Genomic DNA, 27,808 nt, shown 5'->3' with positions numbered 1-27,808 from the left:
GATATGTTTTTAACATCTTGGTACCAAATACCACAACACACCTTTCAAGGCCTTGTGGTGTCCATATCTTCATAGGTCAGAAATGTGTTGGTGGCACAGGGGGACCTACACATTATTATGCAGTTTTAATGGTATGGCTCATCAGTATAAATAGTTTTGCAGATTGGGTTACTTGTGCTTAAGTACAATTGTTTGTGATATTTTATTAATAAGCAAACCATTTTTTTTCTGAAAAATTCCCACCACAATTGTTTCCTGGACAACTACTACACAAATGTGCTAAAGTGGACACCCACTGATCCTGACCACTCAAGTATTTCACTGATGTAGTGTTCTAAGTAACAATCGTAATTTATGCATAATTAATTTTTTCATTTTTCTCATTTTTTATTATATTCATCTACCTCTATATACAGTAGGGTCCAAAAGTGTGAGACAACTAGTAAATAATAATTCTTTTCTAATTTAATACAATTTTCATTGCAAATGATTTTACTGACAACAACTTGCATGAAAAGCAGAACCTTTTTTCTTTGTATTTGGTCTGTCACCTTTTTTGCTTTAATGACAGAGCTGGAATGGATTCCACAAGTTTGTGCAAAACGTTTGGATCAATTAAAATCAAATCCCTCAGAGTGTTGTCTGAAAACATGCTTTAATAGAAGAGATGAGGCATGAGTCCTTTTCTACAAAGCGTTATCATTGGTAATAGCACATATTTGCCTATAGGGACTTGGAAGAGTTTGAATTTGAAAAATGTTTTCTACATTTAACAACTCTATGTTTTATTTTTCACAATGTTAAAACATCCTGTTCATTTATAATTTTAAAATGGAAAAAAAAAAAAAAAAGATTTTCAATATGGTCTCAGACTTTTGGACCCAACTATAGTTCCATATTTAATCTATATCATTTCATCTGTGTTTATTTGTTTAACTTGTTCTCTTCTCGATTCTGTTCCTATATGCAGATGTTTGAAAAGATATAAAACACTAAGCATTAAACAAACTGGATGATCTTTACCTTGCGCTGAAAGGGGACATGCACATAGGCTTTGATGAGACGGTTTTTGTGATACATCATCAATCCGTAGTGCTCCATGTTCTCTTTGTTGTAGCCAAATGTGATTGTTATTTTTTTTTTCTGAGACAAAGACTTAAGGATCATGACTATTAAAACATTTGAATTATTTAATATCTTACTAGAGCATCATTAGTTTATTTGTTTACATTCTGCTGCTTTAATATTTAGTGCAAGGATACCAAACATTCAGGTTTGTATGTGTCCGTCCGGGTCTTTGCTAGAGTTGTTGTGATAGACTGAGCTTCAACCTTCTGCCCTTGAAGGATAATCTCCATTCTTGGATTTAGGTACAGGATTTTACAGTATTCCTAAATCACGAGAAAAATAAACAATTTGATTTGGCTGCATGTTGATAGAGGTTAAACTTAATTTTGAAACTGCACCTGAAAGTTTATGAAAGAGCTGCTGCAAAACCTCAATTCAATTCAGTTAGCACATTCTCACTCACCTGCATATCGAATCACACACGTTTCTCACTACCATATACAGTGTATATAAAAAGTGTTCACAACCCTGTTAAAATGTAATGCTGAAATAAAATGTAGATGAACATGAAATTGAAATGTTTCCAGTAAAAAATAACCTGGTTGCAGTGGTGGGCAGTAACAAAGTAAATGTAATTCATTACTGTACTTGAGTATCTTTTTCCAGTATCTGTACTTTACTAATGTATAAAAAATGTTGAAACTTTTTACTTTTACTCCACTACATTATCTCACATCAAAAAAATAAAAGAAGAAGAAAAAAGAAAAGCTGTTGTCCAATTGCAACACAGCAAACATTAAATGAAGAGAGTGCAAATGCTTTGGTAGAGCAGGTTGATATTTGACCAGTCACTAAATAAAATTTCATTCATTCATTCATTGTCTATACCCGCTTATTCCTAGGATTCCTAGGGTCACGGGGGTCTGCTGGAGCCTATCCCAGCGCACATAGGGCCAAAGGCAGGGGTACACCCTGGACAGGTCGCCAGTCCATCGCAGGGCCACACATAGACGTAAATAAAATTTCATTTATATATATTTTTCCATGTAAATCAGAATAAGATTACTGCACAAATACTGTAATTTTCCATCACACACCAAAGCATAAGTTAATTAAATACTGAAATATTGACTGTGCTGAATTTGTACTATTTTCTACAGACCCAGTCTTTATATAAGGGTCCTTTTTGTGTACTGCCTATGCACAAATACCTGTGCCATGTAAACACTGACACACACACACACACACAAACAAACAAATGTGTCATTTTAACATCTACATGGTAAAGTGTTTTATCAGGTTTTAATTTGTTACTATCTTACATATAACATAAATCCTAACAGGAAAACCTAATTGATCTCATATCCTGCTATTATACAACCACTCATGTTAACTGGCATCTGTATCATGATCATGTCTAAGACCTTGTATTAACAGGAATGTGTGAGCAGTGTGACAGATTCTTCTCACATAAAATGAATAGTTACTTACTAAAAATGGATCTAGGATACATGCAATATTTTTTTTCACATAAGTACATTTGGATATAAGTACTTATCTACTCTACCTCAAGTAGAAATTCAAAGTAAGGACTTTTAGTAGGGTATGTCTACTTTCACTAAAGTACAGGAGATGTGTACTTTGCCCACCACTGCCTGGTTGTGTAAGTGTTACCATAACAAATAACCTGATCTACACACCCCTTAAATGGCTGATCTATTATTTGGGATTATTGAGAATCACTTCACAATAGGTGTACTCATATACTTTTAAATATATTTTAAATGCGATTGGTTAATTCAATAAGATGCTATTTTAACAGTAGTGAGCAGACATCTACTGTGTACCTGACTGTTACTCCTTGTGACATTTTGCCAATTCTTTTCTTATTTGATTTCCAATTTCTAATTTCACTTTGAGATTGACTGACCTGCATTGTTTGTCTAATGTTCAGTTTCTGTTTGACCAGAATTTGCCCTATGTTTTGGTTTGTAAATAAACAACTTGCACTTAGATCCATGTGTCCAGATATTATTCCTAATTTAAACATATCTATGACAATGGTAACAATCCTAAAACCCTGCTTTCTGAAATGACCACTCTTACCTAAGTGTGCTTAGCCAGTGAACTCTTACAACTTCATATATTTATATTATATTTGCTGATTAAATTCTCACCCGTAGTGAATAGACACTCTCAGGCACTGACTTGCTTTCCTGACCCTGACGCTTGTTTTTCTCCCTGAATTTCTTGTACACATCATCAAGGATCCGGATGTCTTTGGGGTCCTTCATGAAATCAAGTTCAAATTCTCCGGAAGATCTGCAGCAGAATAATTGGAGGAGAAAAGAGATTGAGGATTTATGGTATCATTTCTTACAACCCAGAAATTCGTTCTTAGCACTCAGCAGTTTAGCAAAATAAGGTAGGCTACCCTGTCCAAAAGATTTTTGCAGCACATTTTAAGTGAGATATCACATGTATATAATTATACTGTATTGCTCAATATAAACAGTATAACTCATCATTACAAGTATTACAATTTGCTCCTAAAGTAAAATGTAATTCCAGTTTTCTCTCACATCCTGGATCTAAACAGAGTTCCCATATAAAACTACAGTAAACTAAATTAACTCTATGTATGTTAACCTGTGTAGGTTCCAGATGATGATGCGGGTTCCACTTGAGTTGCTGCACAGTGTTTCAAAGACACTGAATTCAGATAGCAGTTCTACCTCATTCTTAAACAAAGAGTGTGTCAGGATATCACTAAGACTCTCTGCATGCTCTGGTGCAGCACTGAGTGAGCAGTGAGGTTAAGGACCAAATTACTCAGACATATTTCACATCATATATGTATTTTGTATAACTACATATATCTCATAATTATTTCACTACATACACTTCAATCATTTATCATAGTTACAGCATAATATGTTTTCAATACAAAATGACTAAACTGAAGAACAGTGTGACAGTTTAAGCGATTAGGTAGTTGGCTATATCTTGTTTTTAAAAAAAAAAAAATCTCTTGCAGTAAATGCTCCTATAATATAGATTTAATGTTCAATATTTCTATCCACCATCCTTAAGAAATATAGCTATCTGTATCTAGGTAAAGGATATCAGTCTGTCTTGTCTTGGTGAACATGACAATAGGCACTACGACATTCTGTGCTCCTGTCCTCTCGAGGTAAGTCTGTGACAGGAGACCCACACACATGGTGTTGGCTTGCTTTGAGAACACAATGGCATCCTTCCCCAAGCGCATGGAGCCTGACTTAAAACCATTACCATAAAGACCGACTGGAACATGGTCTCTTACTGCCTGCTTATCACTGAAGCCAAAACTGAGAGAGAGAGAGAGAGAGAGAGAGTGCGCACAATGATTGAACAATAAATAAACAATGATTTTGTCACTGTGATAAGTAAAGTGAGTGAATTGTGAATAGTGAATTGTTTGTGCAGTTAAACTGTATTAATGATTTATCTAATTCCCTTCAGAAGATTAATTTGTGCTCCAGACCTCAGCATTTTGTGCATCTTGTCATAGTCCATGCCATTTCCATTATCCATGAAGATGAGGCAGTCCTGGCCTTTGACTGTTGTTTTATCAATCCACAATTGTTTTGCACTGACATCTGGGTCATAGGCATTGTCTGTCAATAGGGAAATAAACCCAAATAAAAATGTGAAACTATTTCCTATGTAAAAAAGTTTTTCTTGTTCTTAAACTCTTGTGTACTCTAACTCTTATGTCTTATGTATAGTATAGCTTATTTTCAGTAAACACTCTTAAGAACATAGATCATTTTAATCAGGAAAAAATATATGCTTTAAACAGCACAAAGCTGTACAAAGATGGAAGTGGGAGGCCATAAAAAGAGAAAAATGAACCATTAAAAAGAGGAAGCTTGTAAATATGTAGATCATTCCAAATAGTTTACCATGTTTAGTAAAACAATTTGCCAAACCCCCTTGGCCACTGATTCATTGCTCATTGATAATACAGGTGCATCTCAAAAAAAATAAAAGATCATGAAAACATTCATTCTTTTTTGCAAGTTACTTCATAAAATAAATATATATATGTTCTATTACATGTAAACAAAAATGTTTTTTATTTTAATTTTGATAATTGTGGCCTACAGCTCAAAAACACTGAAAAGGCATATCTCAAACATTCAAATATTTCATTTCCACATTGAGCAATTCACTTTTTATGCAGTATAAATACCAAAAAATCTCACAATTATGTTCAGTACACAATACCACAATCATGGGGAAGACCCTCCATAAGGATAATAAGCCACAGAAGATCACTGCTGAAAGGGCTGGCTGTTCACAGAGTGCTGTATCAAAGCATATTCATGGAAAGTTGACTGGAAGGGCAAAGTGTGGTAGGAAAAGGTGCACAAGCAACAAGGTGACTGTAGCCTTGAGAAGACTGTCAAGCAAAGAAGATTGAAGGACATGGGGGAGTTTTACAAGGAGTGGACTGAGGCTGGACATCGAGAGCCACCACACACACAGATGTGTCCAGAAAATGGGCTACAAGTGTTGCATTCCTAGTGTCAAGCCACTCCTGAACCAGAGACAACAACAGAAGTGTCTTACCTGGGATAGGTAGAAGATGAATGACAGTTGTCCAAAGTCCTCTTTCATTTACATTTACATTTCTGACATTTGGCAGTCGCTCTTATCTAGAGCGACATACAAGAGTGCTTTAAGTCTCTATCATTGAAAACATTAACACTGGTTCAATAGGTTACAGACTTAGGATACCATTAGCCTAAAATTGGATTTTTTATTTTTTTTTACATAACATATAACAATACATAAACAGGGAAAGATAAGAGCTAGTTTAAGTGCTTCAGGTAGGTCTTCAATTCACACCTTAAGGGTGACTGAAACTACTCTTGATTAATCACCTGAGACAACTAAGAAGCATAGACCAACACTAAAGGATCAACAAGCTATACAATATAACACAGTTCAAATAACTCTAGAACCAACCAAGTTAAACAAATAGTATGCAAAATTCAGAATCCTACCTTACCAGATGGAATAGATTCAAATGAAGAGCTAAAGCACACTGAGCTAAAGTAAATCTTTTCAGATGAAAATAAATTTTGCATTTTATTTGATTTCACTTAATTTCATTTGGAAATTAAAGTCCCAGAGTCTGGAGAAAGAGAGGAGAGGCACAGAATCCCAGCTGCTTGAAATCCAGAGCGAAGTGTCCGCAGTCAGTGATGACTGGGGGTGCCATGCCACCTGCTGATTATCATGCTTCCATCTACTGACAAGCTTTATGGAGCTGCTGATTTCCTTTTCCTTTTCCTGCTGAACCCCTGCCCTCAGTGCCAAAACCACTCATAACTGATTTGCTGACCATGGTATTACTGTGCTTGACTTGCCAGCCAACACACCTGACCTGAACCCTATAGAGAATCTATGGGGTATTGTCAAGAAGAAGATGAGAGACACCAGACCCCACAATACAGATGAGCTGATGGCCACTATCAAAGCAACCTGGGCATCCATTACACCTCAGCAGTGCCACAGGCTGATCGCCTCTATGTCACACCACAGTGATGCGGTAAATTGTGCAAAAGGAGCCCCAACCAAATATTAAGTACATAAATAAACATACTTTACTCAGAAGTTTGACTTTTCTGTATTATGTATCATTTCTATGATTATCTTATGAAATATTCTAATACTGGATTACTGGATTCTAATACTGGATACTGGATTTGTGATTTTCATGAGTTGTCAGCCATAGTTATCTAAATTTAAGGCTTGAAATATTTCAGTTAATGTGTAATATACCGGTATCTAAAATATATGAATGTTTCAGTGTTTAAATTGTGGGAAAAAAATAAATGTTTCATTGATATTCAAATTTTTTGAGATGCCCCTGTATGTGTTTACAAATTTGGTTTACAAATTCTGTGTTCAGCAAGGGTACTGTAGCAAGAGATATGATACACTAGGTATTATTGTATTTTAACACACACCTGTCTAGTAATTTGTTAAAAAACATTTTTTTAGAACAGATTATAGAGATATAGGTTTTGGCTCACCAATCAGTTCTGCTATAGCACTGAAGGGCCACTTATGGCTAGTGGAGTTTGAGTGCAGGAACTGTGGATTAATCTTTAGAAGGAAAAAACTGTTTAATATGAATAAATACAGCACTTATAAATAATGCTTGCATAGGGTTATAGAGAGAGAGAAAAAAATGTCACAACACATCATTTTCAAAGGGTTCACAGTGTTTTCAGAAGAAGACAAAGAAGACAAAAGAAATCTGGGCAAAGAGTAAAACAATGATAGTAAAACCAGGCTGTAAGTTCTTACCACACTTAATGGTATTCCACTTTTTGTTGGTGATTCCATTTTTATTTAGATACCAAACTGCTGTTAGATCGAAAATAAGTAGGAGAAGGAGATTGTCATGCTTTGCAGGTTTATCACATTGTTAGAACAAAGCACAGATTTTATTGACTTTAGGAAACTCCTCCCTTCAAGACTTGAAGGGTGGATGCTAAATATACATTCAGTAATTGGTTAGTTTTCAGATTTTGAATTTATACATGTACAGGCTACAGTGGTTTGTTTTCTTTGCACTGAAAATCAGATCTGTGCCTTTTGTGAAGAGGTACTACAGAGTTTTTATTTTCTTCTGTAGTATAGTGATTGGATTTTCACAGTTACCCAACAACAACAAAGAACACCCATCCATGAATAAATAGAGAACCAAATGGTTAGAAGTTATGAGTGAGGGGGGGGAACAATAGATATTACAGTTTTTAAAACTCAAGATGCAGTTTCAAAATACAAAAACACACTACCATATGTGTTGGTACACATGGTCCCTGAAATTTTCTTTTGTAATGGGGGATTTGAAAAGCAACCACTGCTCTTCTGTGATTTCTGACAGGAAAAATCATTCTTCACCTATGATGCATCCTGCATTTCTTGTATGTTTTAAGGATATACATGAATTTTTTTGAAGGACTAAGGGTTCATTGTTCCTATTGTAATCAACTGATTTCAAGTCATCAAAAAAAATGTAATATATTGAGGTAAAGATCTTTTCTTAAAAAGCTATGCTAAACATCCCAATAAGCTAGAATTTCCTGGTTTTGCCAGGTCTAAGTATTTGGTGACAGTCTGACAGGAGGTCTGTCCATCCTAGATTCAGTATAGACTAATCAGAATATACTCACTCATCATAGTGGTTACACTCTTGATCACATTCTAACATTTAGATATAAAGGAAAATATCTGAAAATATAGTCACATTTCCACAGTCCATTATCTCATCTCATTTAAAATGTGTCTTAATATATGCATTTTACCACATTACCAGGTCAAACATACATCCATGATTGGATCACCAGCTGACCCCACAGAACTGAATCAGGTGACTGATTAATTAGAGTCAACGCTTAACTAAACCCTAGATAATGTAGTTCCATTTAATAATTCAAGAGAAACCTAGCACCCTTGAATAGTGACAACATGCACACCTTAAAAAAGACCACCAGAAAATTAGAATATAAATAGTGTCAAACTAAATTGGTAGTATTTCAAGTATTTCATAATACTGTAGAAAAATTAACTAGGAATAAAACCATAAAATCAATATGCAGCAGAAGTGATTTCATGAACTATTTTCAAAGCTGGAATGCAGAGTTATAAGAGTAAAAGGTTGATGTCACATGAAGCAAATTCTTTTAGAGAAGGGGGACCATAGACAGGGCCTATATGCCTAAAGATAGGATGCGGTCTTTTCCTTGGCATTTAATGCCTGTGGATTTGGATACAGATGTCCCTCAGATTGGTAAATCTCAAACATGAGATGATGAAAGAGTATACATATTGATCCAAATGGGTTTTTTTCCTATTTCAAACATTAATGAAAATCTTTTAAAACATTTAAATGGGTATAATTTTTAATAGAAATAGACTTAAGGAATGATGCATCTTAATAGGAGTGGATATATTTTTGATATAAAATAAAATATCAATTGCACAAAAATTAGAAATTTTTTTAGACTTTACACCAAACTATAATGTCTTGAATAATAACAGGATATATCCTACTCTGATGTGCATAACACTGAACGCTTCTTTGATAGTGCACAAGCATTGGTACAAACAGGAAGTCAGTAACCATAGTGAAGGAAACCACAACAGATAGCTTCCTGGAAAAAAGTTTGAATGATACCACAACGTTTCTGTTTATTTAAACCATGGCATGTCTACCAAGCCCTCATTTAAAAACAGTTACAAAATCAGAATTGGAGGAAAATAACATAACAGGAAGAAACCATGAAAAAATAAAAATGAACCTTTTAGAAAACACTTAGAACAAGATATTTGTTTTACTTGATTGTACAGACACAGGAATGAATTATATAAACATAATTAAATGTTATTAATGGTAAACATGGTAAATTTCTAACATTCTTCAGGCAGTTAAAATGGCAACAGCTCCCTATCCACCTAACCAAAGACAAGGCAAGCAATAAAAATCTTAATGCATTGTCAAGTGAAATTTAAAGAAGTTAAAAAACAAAAAAAACTGTTTCTATGTAGAGGCTGCCTCTGCAGCAGAGCTCTCATTTACAACCTGAGTGAGAATCTCATCGATGACATCACAATCGTAATTCACCTGCTGAAGGTCCAGCCCAGGGACCCAGGTGACCAGGAGACGGGCCACTGTTTGTCTGAGTTCTCTTAATTTGAGGCTAGATGAGGAGAAAGCCAGATAATTACAGATTTATATCATTTTTTAACTGCACAAACTGTATATATATATATATATATATATATATATATATATATATATATATATATATATATATATATATATATATATATATATATGTAATTATGTATTATACCAATTATACCTGTATTATTATTATTGTATTATATAGTATTATTGGTATTGTACTGTTGTACTGTTCTAGAGTAGAACTCTTACTTGTATGTCTCTGATCTGTCCTGGGTCTCATGCTGCTGTGTACCAAAGTCTCTTCCTCTTATTGAGTTGGAGGCTTCTGCTGAAGCTGCCGTACTTTCTTTATGGGAGCATACAGGAAAATCGGTCTGGACCTCTTGATCTTCTGCACATACCTTGACCTTTTCAATTTCTCTCTTCAACTCCTCTAAATCTTTCTTCAGGCTGTCACAGGAGGTTGACAAAGTGCAGTTATCTTTTTCTAGACTGTCCACCTGTGTGTGTGTGTGTGTGTGTGTGGTGTACAAAGATGGAAGAAAAAAATAAAAACTGCAGTTAGAGGACATTACATGGTACTTTTTTAATATTGTACTTTTTAATTATTAGTGTTAATTATTTATTTGGACATATTTTGTTTAATTAGGTTACCAATTCGCTGAGGCTAGCTTTTGTGTATGAATTATGATAAGGACTTTTTTTCTGTGTTTTTACTATTCATTAGGTGAGAGAAAACAAATTTGACCTTTTTTTCACTTTTACATTAATTTTTCAAAACGTCACTGAATTGTCCATTCCAGTAGATTGCAAGCATTAAGCGTGTTCAAACAAAAGCAATACTTCTTAATATAATAATGAATATAACAGTCTATTACGTAAAAAAATATATAAAAATTGTTTAAAGATAACCATAAACATATTTCACAGCACTATGAAAAACAGAGCATTAGATATTAATATAGTCAAACCTCACTTAACGAGCACCTCCCATAACGGGTGATTCGCAGAATGAGCAAAACAAATTGTAAAAAAAGTGACTCACTTAACGAGCAATGTTTTGCACAACGAGTGACGACGAGACAGCGTGAGGCGGCTTCTCGGCTATCAATCTGTGTTTAGTGCTCGTTCCGCCAGCATCTTAGTGTCGCTTGTGATCATACATTTTTCCAAACTTGTGTTCATGAATAAAGACTGGTAGAAAAACATCCTCCGAGAGCAACTTCTCCCAACCACCCAAGAAGAGTTTAGTGACAAACAATGCTTTTTCCAGCATGATGGAGCACCTTGCCATAAGACAAAAGTGATAACTAAGTGGCTCAAGGACATAGAACATAGAAAATTTGGGTCCATGGCCAGGAAACTACCCAGACCTTAATCCTGTTGAGAACTTGTGGTCAATCCTCAAGAGGTGGGTGGACAAACAAAAACCCACAAAATCTGACAAAATCCAAGCATTGATTTTGCAAGAATGGGCTGCCAACAGTCAGGATGTAGCCCAGAAGTTGACTGATAGCATGCCAGGGTCAATTTCAGAGGCTTTGAAAAAGAAGGGTCAACACTGCAAATATTGACTCTTTGCATAAGCGTCAATAAAAGCCTTTGACACTTATGAAATGCTTGAAATTATACTTCAGTAGATGTAAAAGATCTAAAAACACTGAAGCAGCAGACTTTGTGAAAATTAATATTTGTCATTCTCAAAAGTTTTGGCCACAGCTATACAAGACAGGCATGTAAAACAAAATAGCATCGACCAGTATACAGTCTGTGTGGTTTTTAGTACAAATAGAGGATGCTTTATATTGTAAACCTATGTAGAAGTCCTTAATGCCACTCGCACTTGTTTCTTATGCATGGTACATACTGATTTTGCCTTACCTGTCTGCCATTCATTATTATGAACAAAGATCATCACTCATCTACAATATACATATTCAATACCAATAAAGCTGTGATATAATGTAATCCACTTTAGTGGACACATAACTAATCATACTGTAAGTTTCTTTGACATCTTTAAAACAATACTCGAAAAATATTCGGACAATATAATTTCTTACCAATTACTTGATGTAATACAGTCAGATATTCCCGAGGTAGATGAGCTTTCTGATATTATGTTGGCCATCATAGATATCATACAATTTTTTTTGTTTATTATAAGTAGTATGGTGTATGGAATTAGTGTCCCCTCTAGCAGCTTTTATGCATTTATACTATTGAAACCCTTGCAAAAGACAGTAAATGTCTTTTGTATAGCTGTCCACTATAGTAACCACTGTGACAATGAAAGGGCTAACTATGAAAACTATTTTTTCTACTTCTTTTCAGTAAGGGGATATGATTGGAAACTAATCTTCATATCACAAGTCTACACATACTTTTTACCCACCTTAAGCTTTAGCTCTTCTCGCTCCTTGTTTCTGCTGTCAATTTCCTTTAACAGAAGGTCAATCTGACAAGCCATCTCATCATCATCTAACACAGATTGCTGGCCTTTTCTCTCCCTCTCTTCTTTTTCCAACTTCAGCCCAATAAGCTCTTCTTGGAGCTTCTTTATCTCCTCTTTGCACTGCAAGTACAGCACTTTGTTGTCTTGTGTCTCCTCTGGGCTGGTCTGTGTGTATTTTTGGCTGTGTTCCTTCTTTAGCGTTTTTTGGGTAAGCTCCAACAACTGGCTCCTCAGTTCCTCCACTTGCGAGTTGAGGATAAGCAACTGAGCGTGACTCTCATCTCGCTCATTTGTCACCCCCTCCAGGAGTTCCAGCAGTTTGTCCTGCTGCTCCTGGGCCTCCATCACATCAAGAACTGAGTTTTTCAGTTTTGCTGAAGTCTGATCACCTCGCCTTATTTCATCTGAGTTCTCCCTATGGTTTAGCTCTCCTTCTGACTGCACTGTACTGTTAGACATGTTTCTTTCTTGGTTTTCTTCCTCTTGGCTTGGTACACTCTTCTGTTGGGCTCTTATTTCCTCATTCCTCATCAATTCTTTGTTTGTATTCCTTTCCACTGGAGGGAAATCTTTTTCAGATTCAAAACAATTGCCATCATTTTCACCATCTTTATTCCCCTTTTCTTTTTCAACCCTTTCTGTATCCCCCACTTCCCGCTTCACAACTGGTTTTTGTTGACTCTGGGTTCCAACGCTGACATGCCTGATGGATACATGGGACAAAGCTTCATTATCTTTCCATGCTGCTTGATCACCATCACCGTCAGAATTGTCTAGGATTGGTAAGGAACAGAACTCAGATGAGGCTGTGGATGTTGATGGCCTGCTTGGTGTGCTGCTGTCAAATCTGTCTCCTATTCTGGCTCTTTTCATTTTTCCATTCTCTTGGCTTAGGCCCATGGGTCTCTTCTTACTAAAATTAAAAAGAAATTTAATCATTCAGATGCTCTTAATGCCATGTTATTGTGAAGGAGCAGGAAATGGGGTGAGTGATCGAGAGATGTCATTACCTTGCTGAAGTAGGTGTGTAGTGTGTAGTGGGAACTTGACCAGATGTGGAGCCTGTACAGTTAATGATAGATTCACACTGGTAATATGTGTATCCAGTAAAAACAGAGACATACTGTATATAAACACACACATAAAAATAGGTCCTCACCTGCATGTCTCTGGGAAGGGGAGGTGGGTGTTCCCTGGACAGGGCTCTGTTAAGACAGAGAGTGTGTTATACAAGCAGTTTCTACACTGTGAAGTAGGTTCTAGGAAATTTGACATGCAAGCCTACTGCATGTGTACTGTGATCCTGCCTGTTAATCCATCAACGCTTTTTCATTTCATCATAAGCAGTCCTCAGCATAGCCTGGTACAAACTAAATGTATTAGACAAACTTACTGACATAGGCAATGCAATATGTTTGTTCCCCTCTTCTTCTGATAATGATTTGCATATTCTACTTAAGTCCTAAGGATTAAGGCCAGTTGATCACTAAGAATTTGTTTTTCTCTTGTCAAGTTGCCCTTTATATTGACAAATCTGCCAAACACCCTGAACACAGCCTATACAGTCAGACGTCACACATCAGCTTTGTATGATGTTTAACTGAAGTTATTTCCAGCAATTGAGGGGAGCTTCCCTAATATTTGGACAATGCTAGATTTTTAAAATTGTAAAATGTAAAATTTATTCATATCCTCTCTGTCATGGTTTTACCCCACATTTCTTCATCGCGCCTTGCGCTCCCAGGGCGGTGGCCTCCTTCTCTTAATTAACGGTATTATTAATTAATTAATTAATAATATTAATCACACTGCCTGGCATCCTGCATTTGGGTTCCACATTGTGTTCCCTGACATTCTCATTAAAAGAGCTCTTATTGCAATATAAGTGCAATTACCATGGACTGCACTAAGACCTTTCTGATATGTGGGTACAATACAAAGTAAATGCAATACAAAAGAAATGCTGCATTAGTTAGTCTGAAATAAAAGTTCTCACGCCAAGTTTGAGCTGGAGCCTAAGGTCCTTTTGTTTCTTTGAGACATCAGCATTTTCTTTGGCCAGTGCTAATATCAGCTCAACCCTTGCCCCTTCCTGCTCCTGCTCCACCTGAAACAGACAGATCACTACTCAGTTTATGGTACAATTAACAGAGGCAATATAATAAAAACAGTAATCATTGTTAGTATTCATATCCATTTACTCCCCATGTTATCATTATTATAGTCTTGAAGATTCTCATAACCACTATAATGGGCACATACACTATATGCCAAAAGTATTCGCTCACCTGCCTTGACTCGCATATGAACTTAAGTGACATCCCATTCCTAATCCATAGGGTTCAATATGACGTCGGTCCACCCTTTGCAGCTATAACAGCTTCAACTCTTCTGGGAAGGCTGTCCACAAGGTTTAGGAGTGTGTTTATGGGAATTTTTGACCATTCTTCCAGAAGCGCATTTGTGAGGTCACACACTGATGTTGGACGAGAAGGCCTGGCTCTCAGTCTCCGCTCTAATTCATCCCAAAGGTGTTCTATCGGGTTGAGGTCAGGACTCTGTGCAGGCCAGTCAAGTTCATCCACACCGGACTCTGTCATCCATGTCTTTATGGACCTTGCTTTGTGCACTGGTGCACAGTCATGTTGGAAGAGGAAGGGGCCAGCTCCAAACTGTTCCCACAAAGTTGGGAGCATGGAATTGTCCAAAATGTCTTGGTATGCTGAAGCATTCAGATTTCCTTTCACTGGAACTAAGGGGCCAAGCCCAGCTCCTGAAAAACAACCCCACACCATAATCCCCCCTCCACCAAACTTTAGACTTGGCACAATGCAGTCAGACAAGTACCGTTCTCCTGGCAACCGCCAAACCCGGACTTGTCCATCAGATTGCCAGATGGAGAAGCGCGATTGGTCACTCCAGAGAACGCGTCTCCACTGCTCTAGAGTCCAGTGGCGGCGTGCTTTACACCACTGCATCCGACGCTGTGCATTGCACTTGGTGATGTATGGCTTGGATGCAGCTGCTCGGCCATGGAAACCCATTCCATGAAGCTCTCTGTGCACTGTTCTTGAGCTAATCTGAAGGCCACATGAAGTTTGGAGGTCTGTAGCGATTGACTCTGTAGAAAGTTGGTGACCTCTTCGTACTATGCGCCTCAGCATCCGCTGACCCCGCTCCGTCAGTTTACGTGGCCTACCACTTCGTGGCTGAGTTGCTGTCGTTCCCAAACACTTCCACGTTCTTATAATACAGCTGACAGTTGACTGTGGAATATTTAGGAGCGAGGAAATTTCACGACTGGATTTGTTGCACAGGTGGCATCCTATCACAGTTCCACGCTGGAATTCACTGAGCTCCTGAGAGCGACCCATTCTTTCACAAATGTTTGTAAAAACAGTCTGCATGCCTAGGTGCTTGATTTTATACACCTGTGGCCATGGAAGTGATTGGAACACCTGATTCTGATTATTTGGATGGGTGAGCGAATACTTTTGGCAATATAGTGTATTTCAGGTATGCTTAATGCTGGCAGTAATCCACTTTATTCTGGTCAACATCATTGTCGATTTAAAAGCCTATCCTGTGAACAATGGGGGTGAGGTGGGAATACACCCTGGATTTCATTTGTAGGATACCCTACACACACATATTCACACACTCATTCACACCGAGCTATATTATTCATTGCACCAACTCTTCCATTTTAGCAATTCTGCCAATTAACAAAACATACACCACCAGTCCCTGTAAACAATGATATGCTGCAACTGTAATAATAAGGCCCTTTCTTTAATCACTTTTTTTTACTACAGTTGCTATGTGGCTCAGATAGAGCCAAAATGTGTTTTACTCAATATATACAGAGAGAGAATGAAAGAGACACTTGACAAATCAATTTAAAACATAATTCACCTGCTGTCTGTTCTTCTCCTTCTGCAACTTCTGATTTTTCTCACTGTTTCAAAAGACATATAAAAGATTATATATAACATTATAAGAAGCATATGTTAAAAAAAAACTTTTATAATAAACAACAGGATGCATTACTTACTCCTGTTTGTACGTTTTCTGGTTTCTGGGTGCTTCATCATCCGAATCCTCTGGCTCCTCTTCAACTGCACAACTCCTGAGAGAATTAAGCAATTCACATGTGTAAGCTAACGCACACTATATATCCTATAAACAACAATTAATTTTGAGCAAATGATTGCCATTCAATCTTTTCATGTGACTTAACCCCAGTTTTTGATATATGCTACATTCCAGATTTATTCCCTTCTTTCCTGTTGTAATAACCTCTAGACTTCTGGTAAGGTTTTTCACTATAATTTGGAACATGGCAATGATTCTCATTCAGGCACAAGAGCATTAAGTAAGGTCAGGTCTGGCTTGCAGACAGCATTCCAATTCATGCCAAAAATGATCAGTGTGGTTGAGGATAGGACTTTGTGGAAGGCCAGCAACGTCTTTATGGATTTGTACACAAGGGCATTGTCATGCTGGAACAGGTTTGGGCTAGACTTTTTAGTTCCAGTGAAGGGAAACTTTAATGTTACAGCATACAAAAACATTCTAGACAACACTCTGCTTCTTTGTGGGAAAGTTTGTGTAAGAATTACACGACTGTGATTTTCAGGTGTCCAAATAGCTTTGGCCATATTGTGCAATCATGATCAAAATGTACATTATTATGACATTTATTTTTCTAGATTATATATCCCTACACACACACACACACAGACACAGACAAAAAGAAAGAAACACTCACATGGGAACAGGTAAACATACACTTTTGCAGATACAAACACACCTGAACTGGGGGTCGGGGTTCATGCGGCAGAACCACTTTTCAGGAAGGCACAAGACATCAATGCAATCAGGAAGTTTTCGCCATCTCATACATTCATCACATTGCACCCAGTTTTGATCTGGTTTCTTCCTGCAAGTTCACATAAACACACAGACTTTTATCCACCAACTCATATTCTCATGAACCTCACCAATTCTTTTTTACAGTCTCCCACTGATCCATTTCAGAAAGCCTGTGCCCAAAGTAGCATCAGATTCTTGTTCTTGTCTGACAAGAGTGGATCTCATTGTGTTCTTCAGCTAATGTAATCTGCCTTAAGGTTAGATGTACCATGCATGAGATACTTTTTTGCTCAACAAGGTTATAAAGAGTGGATATATGAGTTACTGTGGCCTTCCTGTCAGCTTAAACCAGAGCTGCTACTCAATTGATCTTTTTTTTTTCCTCATACCATTCTGTGTAAACTCTATTGTGTAATGTGGTAAAAATCCCATTTCTGAAATTCTGAAATATTCCAACTTACACACCTGGCACCAACTACCAATGATCAAGACTCATTCTTTGTCTATTTATCTATTTTTTAGGCATCATATCCTGGAATAGTCAAGGTTGTTCCATGATTTAAGGTAAAATGATCAAGGTTTGCATGGATCAACCAACCAATATATTTATTTTCTCATTTTTGTGTGCATACTCATAGTAGAGTTCACTATTAACAATTTTCTCCACAATGAATAATTCATGCAAATCAGGCATCTTTGAACACACTTGTGACAAGTAGCTATTCACAAGTGTGTGTGTGTGTGTGTGTGTGTTTAATTACTCACACATCATCCTCAACAGGTACAGTGCAATGAATTTTATTACGTCTGTGGCGGATTTCCTTCCAATATTCCTCAAGCTTAGTACTTACGTTTTGTATGGTTTTCCTGCAGAGACACAAAACATTAACCACACCAGATCCACTCCCATACATAAAACTCCCAATGATCACATAAATAAACTAGAACTTTTGCCTAAAACCACAGTTTGACAAATGTGCATCCAAGACTCCACGTTTGGGTAACAGAAGATTTCACCAATGCATGCTATGACATATTTGACCTTTTCAAGAATGCCACTGCCCATACAACACTGACCATGGTATCACCTGTTCACTTACATTATGATTGACTTGACACCATCAAAACTTAACACTGCTTTTTTTTTCTTTTAGTAAATCCTGATAGGAGTTGCAGTGGATCAATTTGATCATTTGATTTCGCACGTTTTTTTTTTTTTTTTTTAACATCCGAAACCCTTCCAATTGCAACTCTCCCCAATTTCAAAAATCAAACCTGGGTCATGGGGTTAAGAGATGTTCAGAGATTGACCACTACAATAAGAGATGCAAACTATAAAATCACCACAAACCTGTCATTTCATCTTAGATAATTGCAAAAAGTTCCATGTTGCATTTTGTCGATGCTGAGCTATGGTTCAAGCCTCCTATCAAATCCAGAGCCTTGAGAACCTAATGAAAGCTTTTGGTAAGACTGAACTTACTTCCTACTGTGAAAAGCTATTAGCTCTCCCTTAGTCATACAGAATCTAATTGCATGTCTTCTTCCTATGCCCTTGGTGGCCTGAGTAGAAATAGGAAGAGAGCATCTGTTGTGCGGGGGGCTAGTGTTACATCCTGTCAAGCCCAAACTCAGTCTGGGTAGACTGACACTAATCTAGTAAAACCTGTTTAGCCCCAACTGTCTATTTAACTCACTATTACTTGTATACTATTTAAACCATGCATGTTTTACAAAATGTCATTCTATGTAATTCTTAGTCTTTCCTCTGTGGACATTGTTATAAATATTATGTGCTTTTTTCCCCATTGTGGATTCTGTTGTGACTGTGATTGTGGACAAACAATAACTTTACACCTGAAACAACACACCTGTATTCTTCTGTCTTCTCAAAGTCCTGCTTGTTGTGCATTGGGTTGAGGTAGTTACACTCTATCACCCCAATAACTCCCACTCCTGTTTTGTTGGCCTAGTAACAGAACACAATGTAAACGATGTAAACCTTATGTGAATTATGTGGTATTCTTAGTCTGATACCTAGTGAACAAGTATAGATGTATTTATTAATAGAGCCTTCAAAAGCACTTCTATAAGTCATATGCCAAATGCCATAAATGTAAATATGCCTACGCATAAGACATGAACGATCTTAGATGTATCCTTTGTCAGAATATATATTACATCATTAAATAAATCTAGAATAATGGGTGAGAGCATGGTTTACTGCTGCCTCATGTGCTCCCTGATTGCGTCCTGTATACTCCCATGTAATAAAAACTTTACGGGAGGTGGATTGGCTAGCCCCAAGATGTCGATGTGTATGAATTGTGCCTTGCAAATTTTGAATTAGAACGACTATAAATACAGTACAACCACTAAAATGTACCATCATTCAGTATAGTTAGCTTTCCAGTTCCATCCCTACTTAAGAAAGTACTTCAGACATTAATCTGGCAAAATGTAAAAATAGAGTGCTGCTTTTTATATTAGGAACTTCACAAACTCTATTATCCTCACCTTACGCTGACAGGCAACAGGTTCATAGGCTTTGATGAGGCGGTTTTTGTAGTACATCATCAATCCGTAGTGTTCTTTGTTTCCTGTGTTGTAGCCAAAGGTGATTTTAATTCCCTTTTTCTGAGACAAAGACTTAAGGATCATGCCATAAAAACATGAAATATGTTTCGTTTTACAGTAATCATATCTTAATCATTCAACAGATTTTATATAACACACTCTATATACTATACCAAATATTTGGCAAAAGGATACAAGAAATGTGGGTTTGTACGTGTCCTTAATGATATGTGCTAGGCTTTTGGAGACGAGCTGAGTTTTTACCTTCTTCCCACAAACAATAATCTGCATTCTAGGCTTTAGGTACAAGATACTGGTGTACGCCTGAATTAACAGACAAATAAACACACACATGGCACGTGGTCAGCACTGTTATCTCAGTGAACTGGCAAACTGAGAAATGGATGATGTTAATATTCTGTGGTTTAACATCTCACCCGCAGTGAATATTCACTCTGAGGTGGTGATATTTCGATCTCTGGCCCCTTGTTTGACTCTTTGCTGCAGTCATTAATGTCAATAGGGAGCCGAATATCATAGCGGTCCTTCATGAAATCAAATTCCAATTCACCTGAGGACGTTCTACAGCAGAAAAAAGGTAATTACCTGAAAACCCAGTGAAGAGTACCTGAACTTTGTGTCTAGTATTAAAGTTCTCTGTACTACATACAAATTTTAAGCAACCCATTACAAATATATAATAAACATATCTGAACTGTAAGTGGAATGATGATATGAATATAATGGTGTGATAAATGTATAATTCAACCCACAATCTTCTTAGTGCTCTTTACTGCTTATCAATCAGTGTGGTCTACAATGTATTAAACATTAATTTTGTAAACTGAACTTGAAATCTAAACTACAATGTATCTGCACTTTCTATCAACTTTTTTGTGTTTTATCCCCCATTTCTTTCTCTCTCTTTCATCATGGTTACTTGTGTAGGTTCCAGATGATGATGCGAGTTCCACTGGAGTCAACGCCACATGGGCCATTAATGGCCTGAAACTCAATTAGCAGTTCTTCCTTGATGTTAAACAAAGAATAGGTCAGGATATCATGAAGACACTCTTCATACTCCCGTGCTACACTGGGTGAACAAAAGGGTTAAGGAGCAAACTGTACAGAAGAACATTTAAACACACGCATTTCAATATTGAGACCATGATATTAGTTCATAGGGTGTGAACTTAGTTATAGGCAATTTCTCTTTAATCTATCTACATATAGGATATTGTGTTCAGCATTTGTAAACTTGACAACAGGCACTATGACATTCTTTGCTCCTGTCCTCTCGAGGTAAGTCTGTGACAGGAGACCCACACACATGGTGTCAGCTTGCTTTGAGAACACAATGGCATCCTTCCCCAAACGCATGGAGCCTGACTTAAAACCGTTACCATAAAGACCGACTGGAGCATGGCCTTTTACTGTCTGCTTATCACTGAAGCCAAAACTGAGAGAGAGAGAGAATGAATGATTAGATATATGTCCATGTAATTAAGAAACAACAATAAATGAAGAACTGTATACATATAAACAATTTGTGCTTGCAGTTAAAGTGTATTACTTATCTAGATTATCTAATAGCCCTCTGAAGGATAATGCAGGTTTCGTGAACACTCTACTACCTGAGCATTTTGTGCATCTTGTCATAGTCCATGCCGTTTCCATTATCCATAAAGATGAGGCAGTCCTGGCCTTTGATCACTGTTTTATCAATCCAGAATTGCTTTGCACTGACATCTGGGTCATAAGCATTGTCTGTCCACATGGAAGAAATACAGGAAAAATCAAATACTATAACTGATACTACTTGCAAGTTTTCCACTTTCCAGGAGTATTTGGATATCGTAGATATCTCTAAAAAGCATTTGAAAAATGCAAGCAAACCCCAAAACAAACAAATCCTGGTCCCTACAAAGTCATGGCAGGATCTACTTAGCTCTTGCTTCTAATTTGCATAATTTGAATCCAGCTGAATTTTTTTTTTGCCATGCAGTGTATATGTACAGGTAATGCTGCAAACATGTTCAGGATTGCAGACAGAAATACCAGAACAGTTCTGAATGGGCCCTGATGTCGACGAGCATTCAGAGGAGAAACAACGCCCAGCATTATTTTACTGTCAAATGAGAGATCTGATTTCAATCATGCTCAAATGTAGCTTGTTCTCATGCCTTTTTTTGTTCTTCTGATAGTAAAACTTGCTTGAATGGAAGTGGAAAGAGATGTGTATTTTTTCTGTTGTTTGTTTACAAACTTGGAGCTCTCTATACACTCTGAACTATAACAATGTGGTGTGTGGGAAATTTTTGCCTGCTAAGATAGCAAAACAGGATCAATATCAATTCAAACCATTCCATGATATTGAATAATCAGTATATAGGGAATTTATTCAGCTGTGACAGTACTCTGTAAAATATTTACAACCCCTGGCAAGGAACAAAATGTCCTGAAAGAACAGCAACATTCATTGTATAGAAACTTAGAAAAGCAACCTAAGGATAAATACCAGTGTAACCAAATCAATGCCAATGCTAACTATTGTTCTAAAAGAAAACAAAACACAAGACCACAACCCTGGCAGCTGCCTAATGTTTGGCTCCCAACACGTCCTAAGAAAAACAAAATATCTGTAAAGAGAGCTAACATTGTACATTTCAACAGAAAAATAAAAATGTCATGAAACGGAGTCAATGCCTTTTCTAGAAAATAATAAAATAGCATAGCATTTAATAAATATTACTTTTAAAAGTTTCACAAGTATGCTAAACGGCTGCATATTAAAAATAAAACATGTATGGTTAAATTACAGGCTAATCAAAACAAAAGACTGGAAAAATATAATCTTGCTCTAATTTGTTCTTTCCAGTTATCTCAGGGCAAAAATAGTTGTAATAATAATGTAACAGTAAGAAATTGCTCAAACAGGCATATAAGAAGTAAAAAAACAACTGGAATGTATAGTGACTTACCGATCAGTTCTGCTATAGCGCTGAAGGGCCCAGTGTGGCTTGTAGAGTTTGTATGCAGATAACGTGGACAAACCTTTAATCAGGGAAAAAATCACATGAAAGTGAAGTAGCAGTATTTACACTTCCAGATCTAAAATGCTGAACATTTGAAAGACAATAGAAATGAAAAAAAAAAAGAAAAAAAACGTGGAGCAGGTTGCAATGCTCTGATGTCAGGTATGTGATATTAAACATATGATTTAATTATCCAATATCACTTTAATGACTACAGTAATTAAGTTCTATATAAATTACATAAACGTCATTTTCTATAAAAAACTATTGTTATAATGAATGTTCATTTCATGAACATTCAGCAACACTAAATATAACTATAAATGGTTATTCAACTTAATGTGCACAATAAGCATAATGTCTTGTTCAGTAAAAATGAATAAAGTAAAAAGTAAACATTGTAAATGTTGCCAAATAGCATGTAAGACAAATAAACATTTCAGGAGATGCCTTTATAGCAAAATAATTTGGAGTATTAAGCTCCACTTCTTGCTAGGTGTATCACTCCATCCTGTCACTGATAATTGGCCAAATATCTCCTTGTGTTTTTTTTTTCTTTACTTATTAGCTGTATTGCTAATGTATGAGTAATAACTACTTCTTCGTCACTTTCCTTTTTTAAGTGACTGCAAATAAAAACAATGCTCAATTTGAGAAAACGTAGTGCATTAGATTAACATTTATTTGAAAAATAGTTTGAGAGAAAGAGAGAGATTGAGTGTGTGTGAATTACCTGCATCTGTGTCGTGTGTCTACTAATAATGAAGCTGTTAATTTAACTACTCAAAAATAACTGACTTTATAATCAGACACATAGATCAAGTAGTTTGATAAGATTATATTATAACTGCTTATGAATATCACTTTTTATTATAATCACTCATAATGTTGTGTTTTGTGATGTTATGGTTAATCCCTGCTCTGAGAGTCAGACTTGAAACACTACATGTGTCCAGCAGGAGTCTGAACAGAGGTATAAACCTCTTGCAATGTCACATTAAACTTCTCCACTTCATCAAATTGCCCTGACAAACACTGAAACTTTCATACACACATGAACTAAAATATTTCAAGCCTTTCTTCTTTTAATTCAGATTATTATGGCTCACAATTCATGAAAATCAAAAATCCAGTATCTCAAAATATTAGAATATTTAATAAGATAATCAAAGAAATTATTTCTAACACAGAAAAGTCAAAATTCTGAGTAAATATATCCATATATGCCCTTAATATTTGGTTGGAGCTCCTTTTGCACAAATTACTGCATCAATCCGGCATGGCATGCAGGTGATCACCCTGTGGTACTGCTGAGGTGCAATGGAAACCCAAGTTGCTTTGATAGCAGCCATCTCTCATTCTTCAGACCCTGGGACCTTAATTTCCAAATGAAATGTAAAATTTACTTTCATCTGAAAACTTTGGAGCACTGAGTAATGCTCCAGTTCTTTTTCTCCTTAGGGAAGAAATGATTCCAGGGAAGATGCTTCCCCATGTCCTTGAATCTTCTTTAGGCTACGGTCATCCCGGTTGCTTGTGCACCTTTTCCTACCACACTTTGCCCTTCCAGTCAACTTTCCATGAATATGCTTTGATACAGCACTCTGTGAACAGCCAGCCCTTTCAGCAATGATCTTCTGTGGCTTATTATCCTTATGGAGGGTTTCAGTGAGTGTCTTCTGGACAACTGCCAAATCAGCAGTCTTCCCCATGATTGTGGTATTGTGTATTGAACCTGACTGGGATATTTGTGGTAGTTGTACTCCATAAAAAGTGAATTGCTTGAAGTGGAAATGAAATATTCTTATTTTTTAAGATTTGCTTTTTCAGTGTTTTTGAGCTGTAGGCCACAATTATCAAAAATAAAATAAAAAAAACATTTTAGAGTACATTTAATGAGTCTGGAATATATATACTTCTCATTTTCTGAAGTAACTTATTAAAATATTATAAAAATATTTAACTTTACCATGATATTCTACTTTTTTATATATATATATCTCATGGGAAAGTTAAATATTTTTATAAAATTTTAATAAGTTACTTCTTTTTCTAGTCCACCGTAGAAGGCAGTAAGGAAACGTGCCAGCATGCGATAACATGTTTTGTGATTATTAGACGAGCATAGATTTTTTTTTTCTTTTCTGCGTCATACTTTTTCACATTGTTGTGGTTAATCATAGCGTGCTTTGAGGTTGTAATCATTCTGGCTCATAGACTACCAGACAACAGTTTTATTTCCGATGAAACAAAACTGAGACAGACTTCTCAGTGTACTCTCAGCTCATCTGTCAGTTTCAGTTTTAAGGTCCACCTTAAAACGACGATGTTGCTTCATCAGAAACGAAACTTTTCATTCTAGCAAGTGAAACACCGAAACTTGCAGAAACATTTGTACGCGAAATATGGTCATTTTTGTGTTTATGAAATTCATGTGTTTGTTTAGAGGGAATTGTGTGAGTAGCCAAAGAAAACTACATTAAAGATGGAATTAGTGTATGTGGAAAATTAAGTGAACCCGCAGCTCAGCTGCATTGGTAAAGTCAAGTGGGTAACAGATTCAGATGAAATAGATTTGGGTGGTTAAATAATCAGTTAAGCAGACCAACCAAACCACTGTAGTGCACCCACAAAGACCAAAATACAAAGAGGAAAGAAGCTATCTGAGGACATCAGGAAGAAGGTGGTGACAGCACATCAGTCTGGATAAGGCTATTAGACCATCTCCAAAAGATTCCAGCTCCATCCATCCACTGTCACAAATCATACATCATCATACAAAAGGGGGATTTATCATGACCACAACTCTGCCTAGAAGTGGATGCCCATCAAAACTATCGTCAAAAAGCACCAGAAAAATAATACATGAGATAAAGCCCAACCCACACATCACCTCTATAGAGTTGCAGACCTCTCTGGCAGCATCTGGGGTAATTGTACATGCGTCTACAATCAGACGAAAATCGAAAAGATTTGACATTTATGGGAGGGTTGTTAGAAGGAAGCATCTGCTCTCAAAAAAGAACAAAGCTGCCCATTTTAACTTTGCCAGAGAGTATTTGGACAAACCAGAGGGCTTTTAGAAGTAATGCAACAAGACAACAACCCAAAGCATTCAAGCAAAACCACCAAGGAATGGTTAAAAAAAAAAAAAGAAGATTTGTACTCTGGATTTGCCTAGTCAAAGTCCAGACCACAAACCAAACAAAATGTTGTGGCTAGACCCTAAGTGGGCGGTACATGCCAGATGTCGCTCTAATCTCTCTCAACTGGCTGATTTCTGCAAGGACGAGTGGGCAAAAATCCCCAAAAGCAGATGTGAGAGCCTGGTCAGTGGTTACAGAAGGCGTTTGGTTGAAGTGATGGCTGGTGGCTGGAAATAGGAGGTGTAACGAGCTACTAAATAAAAGGGTTCAAATACTTTTGCACAAGTCACATTTTCAGTTTTTCTGAGATAAACTACTTTTGTTGAATAAATAATTACATTATATCTTTTGTGTGTGTGTCCATCATTTGGAAAGTCTGCTTTACAAATTAGGGTTTGAATGCACATTTGATTATTTTATAGCATGAGAGAAAACCAACAAGTACAGAAAAATGTCCTTCACAAGCTGTTTGGGGTTTATACATTTCAAGAAACATAATTCATGCAGCTAATTTATTTATGTTTAATTAATAAATAAAAGTATTCATGCTTCAAAAAAGAATCTCCTATCCACTTCCTGGGCATTTTATAGGAATATTTAAAAATATGAATTAATAACTTAAAAATATTTTCAGATGTATTTCATACTATATTACCCCAACAGGGTTTCAGCACTTAGTTCCTTACCCAGTGAATTAACATATATTTATTGATATCAATAAAAAAATGCTATAATTGTAAACGTAAATACTGAAAGGAAGAAAAGGAAGTGAGTTTAACTTGATTCTGTGCCACTAAAAATATTTAATAGCATATAAAACTAATAGTAATAATGCTAAGAAGAAGATAAAAATAATAGCGATGTTACTACTACTACTACTAATAATAATAATAATAATGTAACCTAGTGTTATTCTTAGTTTATTCATTTTGTATGTGTGTGTGAATGCATATACAAAATGAATATTAAACATCTATAATTACTTAAATAGAATAACCACTAAGTCTGTTACAATAATAATAATAATAATAATAATAATAATAATAATAATAACAACAATAAATTATTATTATTATTATTATTGTTGTTGTTTTTATAAAAACAATACTAATTTGTGAATGAAAATTCCACAGCAGCTTTTATTTTTGTTTGTTTGTTTTCTCGCGTTTCCCCAGTTCCGGTGTAAGGTGGTACGTTCCACACCACGCCCGCTTTCGATTCTTATCAGAATTTTAAAAACTATACGCTTATAACATATAGAAATTGTGTCCTCGCGTTACACTGCTATATTAAAGTTTATTTCTATTTTGTGCAGATACTCTTTTAACAAGTAAAAACCGCCATCTGCCGGTGACACACTGCATTAGGATTTTAAGGTGGACTGGAAATGTTTCACTACCAAAACGAGCCAACTACAGGGTCCTAGAGTTACTGCCAGGATTGTTTAACAATGACTCTGTTATTTAACAATGCCCTTTAACAACATTATGTCAATGACACCTTCACCTGATGGGTGTCAGATAACAAGATGGCAAATAATGACTATGCGTGTACTACACGAATATATACACCCAGAAACGTATGACCGTACATGTAATTTCACACGATCCACACATGGCTATATGCTTTACTGTTCGTTGGATGAAGTATAAGTTATAACATGAAGTTTACTCACTGCGCTTAAAGGTATCCCTCGCGTTGTCTGAGCCGCCATGTTTGTAAGGGAATGGCGCAGAGAAGGTCTGAGTGGGCGGCACCAGCGACTGTTTCATCGAAATGCGCCGTGTGCACACATTTTTTTCCGCACAACCCATCTCGGTGAAACGTGCTGTACATGTGGTTAGTACAGAGCCATGGCCTCTCCCTGTTTAGAGATCAGGCAACTTCCGGGTGAGGA

At 36.4% G+C, this 27,808-nt stretch overlaps 2 protein-coding genes across 2 annotated transcripts in view; both read right to left on the bottom strand.

The window, feature by feature from the left end:
• Positions 1–8,941, bottom strand: part of LOC131354215 (uncharacterized) — a 28,415-nt gene extending 19,474 nt beyond the window's left edge. Inside the window, exons 1-8 of the mRNA XM_058391591.1 lie at positions 7,435–8,941; positions 7,158–7,230; positions 4,595–4,727; positions 4,195–4,418; positions 3,718–3,871; positions 3,246–3,390; positions 1,263–1,391; positions 1,024–1,143 (exon numbers count right to left, since the gene is read on the bottom strand). Of these exons, the coding sequence (XP_058247574.1) occupies positions 1,024–1,143; positions 1,263–1,391; positions 3,246–3,390; positions 3,718–3,871; positions 4,195–4,418; positions 4,595–4,727; positions 7,158–7,230; positions 7,435–7,473 (1,017 nt within the window). The 5' untranslated portion in view covers positions 7,474–8,941. The remainder of the gene's footprint in view (positions 1–1,023; positions 1,144–1,262; positions 1,392–3,245; positions 3,391–3,717; positions 3,872–4,194; positions 4,419–4,594; positions 4,728–7,157; positions 7,231–7,434) is intronic.
• A 357-nt stretch (positions 8,942–9,298) lies between these two features.
• Positions 9,299–27,731, bottom strand: LOC131354216 (MORC family CW-type zinc finger protein 3-like). Its single transcript, XM_058391592.1, has 19 exons — positions 27,587–27,731; positions 22,712–22,784; positions 21,365–21,497; positions 20,969–21,189; positions 20,671–20,827; positions 20,168–20,312; positions 19,926–20,054; positions 19,671–19,790; positions 19,025–19,122; positions 17,919–18,020; positions 17,092–17,220; positions 16,333–16,407; positions 16,194–16,236; positions 14,275–14,385; positions 13,438–13,483; positions 13,289–13,340; positions 12,219–13,191; positions 10,073–10,323; positions 9,299–9,833 (listed from the first exon to the last, which is right to left on the bottom strand). The coding sequence occupies exons 1-19, from the start codon at positions 27,623–27,625 to the stop codon at positions 9,674–9,676; spliced, it is 3,057 nt and encodes a 1,018-aa protein (XP_058247575.1). The 5' UTR covers positions 27,626–27,731; the 3' UTR covers positions 9,299–9,673.
• Between the last annotated feature and the right edge of the window lie 77 nt (positions 27,732–27,808).

This window comes from Hemibagrus wyckioides, linkage group LG06 (genome assembly GCF_019097595.1).
Source record: "Hemibagrus wyckioides isolate EC202008001 linkage group LG06, SWU_Hwy_1.0, whole genome shotgun sequence".
NCBI classification, from domain to species: Eukaryota; Metazoa; Chordata; class Actinopteri; order Siluriformes; family Bagridae; genus Hemibagrus; species Hemibagrus wyckioides.
Note: the sequence above shows the minus strand (reverse complement) of the source record. Positions and strands in the feature narration are given on the sequence as shown.

Bases quoted from the DNA above. Each gene is read 5' to 3' on its own strand.
- LOC131354216 (XM_058391592.1), bottom strand. From the start codon at position 27,625: ATGGCGGCTCAGACAACGCGAGGGATACCTTTAAGCGCA. The intron at 21,498-22,711 runs GTAAGTCACTAT...CCATGTGGACAG, and splicing joins CGCTATAGCAGAACTGATCG to ACAATGCTTATGACCCAGAT. The intron at 10,324-12,218 runs GTGGGTAAAAAG...ACACACACACAG, and splicing joins GAGAAGAGCTAAAGCTTAAG to GTGGACAGTCTAGAAAAAGA.